Source organism: Mus caroli, chromosome 11, assembly GCF_900094665.2.
Source record: "Mus caroli chromosome 11, CAROLI_EIJ_v1.1, whole genome shotgun sequence".
NCBI lineage: Eukaryota > Metazoa > Chordata > Mammalia > Rodentia > Muridae > Mus > Mus caroli.
The window spans coordinates 77,179,493-77,184,678 of NC_034580.1; the positions used below are offsets into that span (position 1 = coordinate 77,179,493).

A 5,186-nucleotide genomic window follows, 5' to 3' on the forward strand; every position below is an offset into this window, starting at 1 on the left:
AAGGCTCTTTCCTGGGTCTGTTACACACTTCTAAGCCTTTTCATGCCTTCCCCTGGCCTGGTTCTTTGGCCCTAACATTCTGTGTCCTTCTCCAACCCCATCACTTACTTCATTTATAAAACAAGGTTGGCAACATCTTACGGGCAAATGAACACAAAGTTCCCTTTCAGCTAACAATAGGCTAGCACTGCCCCTCCCAAGTACTTGGGGCAGGGCAGGCAAGAAGAAGGGCTCTCATCTCAATGTGAACCCTGCTCTGGGTCAGTTGGTTATTCTACAGGGGCTCCTTTGGCTACTAAAAGCCATTGCACAGCCAGGATCAAACCTTATCCTATGCAGTGGTTCCCCCAGCACCAGCTCAACTTTCCAGCCCATGTTCCCACCCCAGTGCCAATTAAGTCTGAATCCTAAAATTGTCATGGAGTTCAAGAAACAGAGGCAGCAGGAGTTGAAGATTCCATATTTTAAACAGATAAAGAACCCTAACATAGCTTATCACATGACTGAGATCTGTGAGCCTGCAGCAGTAGGCAGAGGGATGGCGGCAGTGGGAGGGTGGAGGGCTGAGGGAAACTGCAGTCTCTGGGGCTGGGATGGGAAGGTGGCTCATCTTCATCCCGGTTAGCAGAGGTTCACCTTCTTCAGGTGATTTTGAACCCACGTATTGTTAGTTGAGGCGCAGCTTTCTATATCTTTCTTCAGCCTGAATCTGTGAACAGAGGACACGGACAAGGAGCTTGGTCACTCACTGGAAGCTGTAACAGCCTTCTCTGCCTCTGTGAGACCAGGGACCCCTGAACTCCTGACTCTGTAAACAAAGAAACTTTATAAGATCTGAAGCTGGCGTGCCTGTGTTACATTGGAAGCTTATTAATGGGGACCCCTGAAGCCTCCCGTAGAGACTAGAATTCCCTCTGTGGTACAGAGCACAGGAGCTGACTGACAGTCTGATGTGTAGCTAGGACGAAACGTCCCAATCCTAGAACAACTCCTTGCTCCAGGTTTGAATATTTGTGTGTCTGCCTGGGGCCTACTCTGTGTGTGTGTGTGTGTGTGTGTGTGTGTGTGTGTGTGTGTGTGTNGTGTGTGTGTGTGTGTGTGTGTGTGTGTGTGTGTGTGTGTGTGTGTATTTGTAGGGTCTGAGGTGTGTGGGGTATGTGTGTGTGTTAGTATGGTATGTGTGTTTCTGTGATATAGGGGGTGTATGTGGGGATGTATGGGGGGGTATGAGTGTTTGTGTAGTGGATGGTGTGTGTTTGTGTGGTGTATGTGTGTGGTGTGTGTGTTTGTATGGTGTGTGTGTGTATGTGTGTGGTTCATGGTATATAGACATGTGTGGTGGCCAGGGGTCGGTGGTTATGAAATCTTCCTCAGTGGATTGTTTGTCCTACATTTCGAGGTAAGGTCTCCCACAGAACTTTGTTGGGGCCAGCAAGCACACAGGCTATGCCCGCCTTTGCCTCATCTAGCACTGGGGTTACAAACTCACACCATCCTGTTGGGAATATGAACTCAAATCACCGTGTTTGAGCAGTCACACTACCCACTGAGCCAACGCTCCAGCCTTGTCTGTTGTGCTTTTGTTAAACATTTCTTCCTGGCTATATAGCTTGGGATCTAATCATAGGCACTTTGGGGTTCAAGCAAATAAATCAGGACCCCACCCCCCACCCTTCCTGGGAAGCCCCACGCCCCCTAGTGTCACTCTACACCTTAGATTGCCTGATTGGGTTTAGACTCCCTATTCTTGTGGAACAGCGCCATCTAGTGTGTACTATTCTCATTTCTGTCAATATTATCCCTCCCCTGGCTAGAGGTTCACTCACATCACAGCTGGGGGGTGAGGACAGGTGGAGCCCGTCTTTCTGTAACACTGGATAAACTTCAGGGGAAGCTCTTTCTTCAAGGTGTTCAGGCAACAGCTATTGGAGGGCATAACCACTAGAAGAAAAGCACAAAAAAAGACCATTCATTAGCAACCATACCATAGCCTCTCACCCACAGCAGAATTAAAAAGCAAAACCAGACAAATCCTTCCTGGGACAGACTCAAGCATGGAGACCACATCCCGAGGGCTGCAGTGCAGCTCTGTCTCAGCAGCAACACATTTCTAGGATGGAGACAACAATCATAAGGCTGGGAGGGGCGTCAGATGAGGTGGTAGGGACAGTAACCACAAGCCTGCCTGAGCCATGGCTCAGCACACACTCCTGCACATACAGTGAGACTCTTCCTACCACATATACAAACCCCTTCAGTCCCAGTCTCCCAGCACACGTGCGTGGCTCTGTGTACTGTGCTAAGCTCGGGGCTCTGGCCTCACATCCTAGAGGACCTGTTATCCCATCACATGCAGGACATTGTAGTCCTTGGTTCACAGACATGGGGCTGGGTGAGGAACTCCACAAGGGCTCAGGAGGAAAAGGGGGTATTCCCAAAAAGTGGCTGGTCCACTTGCCCACACAATCTTCCACATTCCCATCCTTGGCCCTCACCTCTTTCAGGGACCAGTAACCCCCAGTCTGCTGATTTGTACACTCTCCTCCCACATCCCATCTTCAACATCCCTGTGTTCTAACCCTGGATCCTTCCTGTCTCACTGTTCACAGAAACTTGCAGGTCCCCTGACCTCAGATTGGTATTCTCCGAACAATCTACAACATGGATTCCAGTTTATCCATGCAGAAAACATCTTTAAGAGATATAATAGTTTTCTGGCTGTTCACTCCTGTGGTCCTTCCTTCAGCCCCTACCTGTCATCTGTCACACTGGAAATCAGTCTTAGTCCCTCCTCTGGACTTCAGGGATCCTAGCTTGTTTTAAACAACCCCATAGGCCCTTCCAGTTGTCTGTAGGGTGAAGATCAAAGTTATCTTCCACACACTAAAGCCACTTCATCAAGAAGAAGGAGGAGGAGGAGGAGGAGGAGGAGGAGGATCCCCTCCCAGGACAGGGCCAGTCTTGGAACCCCATCAAGAGGATGCTGGTCCAGGTCTGTCTCTGCAGCCACCTAGTTCTAGGATTAGCAAAAGAATCAGAGGAATGGGTTTCAGGTCTGAGCTCCCCACCAAGAAGTAGATGTGTGCTCCCAGTCCATAACCTTCCTCCATGCCCAATGTCCCTATCCCATTACTGCCCTCCATTCAACTCCAAATAGGGACAGAGATAGAGCCAGTGATGTCTAGGTAAGCTCTGTTCCCAGCCCAGAGTGCCTGCCTGTACATCTCCCCTCCCTGGGCCCAAGCACAAGGACCCCATTACTCACTGCTCTTGCTGTCCACATCCTGTATCCACACGGTAGCCAGCAGCAGGCACATCAGTGTCATGGCAGTGGGTTTCATGGTGATAAGTTTCTGTCTCAAGCCTCTCTAGAGCAACCGCCGAATGTCTGGTGAAGCCAAGAACTCTCTCCTGCCTCACCCTGTACTGAGCTTTTATCAGAAGGCCCAGGGTGCTTTCCCAGACCATGGGGGAAGAGGTGGGAGTCCCAGGGAAAAGGAACTCATACCCAATGGCCACATGGAAAACTCCTTTTCTCACCTCTCCTGGGAGGAGGGGGGCGTATTCGAGGTATGTTTGGGTGCCTAGTGGCCTTGGGAACTTCCCCAAGTGCAGAAGCAGATACCAATCTTTACGTTCTTGACAAAATACGTGGGAGCTGTCCTGGCTGAGTGGAAAGTCAAGAAAGGTGAGAGAGAGAGAGGAAGTGGCCTGTACACAGCTTGTCTAACCCACATCATTCCATTCAAAGCAGCTACAGGCCTTGGAGAAGGACAGAGCAGAGAAGGTACAATCTGCATCAAATGGAGCTTGTGTCTGGGTTCTGGCTCTGCCAATCAGCCATGGCCCAAACTTCTCTAAGCTGCACATCCCTACAAAATGAATGGAACTAGTAACACATCTCAAATCCGGGTGGTAAGAATGGAATGCAGAGCTGGGGAGATGGCTCAGTCAGCAAAGTACCTGCTCCACAAGTGTGAGGACCAGAGTTTGATCCCCAGAACCCACATACAGAGCAGGGGTAGTGGAATGATCTTGTAACCCCAGAGCTGGAGAGGCTGACCAGCTGATCCCTGGAGCTGCCTGGTTTGCCCGCTGAGCCTAGTTGGAGACCTCCAGGCCATGGAGAGAACTTATCTCAAAAAGCAAAGCAAAGTCATTCACATGCACATAGACACATGTGTGCACATCTACATACATGTACACACACACACATACCACAGGTTGATCCTGTCTGTCTAACATTTGGCCAACACATTTGCTATTAGTTTTATTTCTTTGTTCCCCAGCCCTTTCACAGCTTACTCTATTCCAGACCCTTGCTTGATTACCCTTGGGACAATTGCCAATGGGGGCAAAGCCTGACCTGAGCCATCTTGCTTCAACCTATAGACAAGCCATGGAGAGCCGTCCAACACAACAACGGCTCATTCAAGACAGATCTGTCATGTGGGGGGGGCACAGGAGAATGTTGGGGACACCCAGGGACTTCAAAGGACCCTTTACAGACAGTGTTCTATAAATACCATGTCCTGAAGGCTGCTGTGAAGACAGCATGCCAGGCAGGGGAAGGACTCTGGAAAAGCCAAGTACAAAGGAACACCCTTCACTCTGCATCATGGAGAAAGCTAGAGCATGGGATGTAGTTGCAGGTGGGGTTGTGTAGCCAGATAAAAACAGTATATGCAGTGGGCAGTACTTGGGATAAGCAGCTCATAGGAGGCCCTCAAGAAAAAGCAGCTAAGCTTTCTGGCATTGGCATCATGGGGCCTATACACAGTGGGTTGGCTATGCTAACCTATGTTGATCTTAGCCTGTGCAACTGAAAAACTTTCAGTGTTTGTTGCCAACTGAGTGTAACTACTAGATAGTTAGAGCTCTTCCCAAATAGTCAAGTTTCAGTCATCCATTTTGCTTTCCTATATCCACCATTTCATCCCTACTGTAACATCGACCTGACCACCTTCCCAGCCAACTCCCTCTGTGCCCAATCTGCTCATTTCAAATGCCCTTCCTCCAATAAAAGTCATTTGCCAACCCCTGCAGCCAGATCTCAGCCTCCTTTAAGCCCCTGTGCCTGGAAGTCCTTGTCCACCTATAGGGTTGCAGATCCCTTTAGCTCCTTGGGTACTTTCTCTAGCTCCTCCATTGGGGGCCCTGTGATCCATCCAATAGCTGACTGTGAG

At 49.7% G+C, this 5,186-nt stretch overlaps 1 protein-coding gene across 2 annotated transcripts; it reads right to left on the reverse strand.

Moving 5' to 3' along the window:
* Window positions 1–450: 450 nt before the first annotated feature.
* On the reverse strand, window positions 451–3,409 carry Ccl1 (C-C motif chemokine ligand 1). Of its 2 annotated transcripts, none has more exons than XM_021178387.1 (3): window positions 3,266–3,409; window positions 1,827–1,941; window positions 451–808 (listed from the first exon to the last, which is right to left on the reverse strand). In XM_021178387.1, exons 1-3 carry the CDS (start codon window positions 3,339–3,341, stop codon window positions 742–744), a joined length of 258 nt encoding a protein of 85 aa, XP_021034046.1. In that variant the 5' UTR covers window positions 3,342–3,409; the 3' UTR covers window positions 451–741. The 2 variants fall into 2 exon arrangements, with proteins under 2 accessions (XP_021034046.1, XP_021034045.1); XM_021178386.1 differs by having other exon boundaries at window positions 452–709.
* Window positions 3,410–5,186: the final 1,777 nt, after the last annotated feature.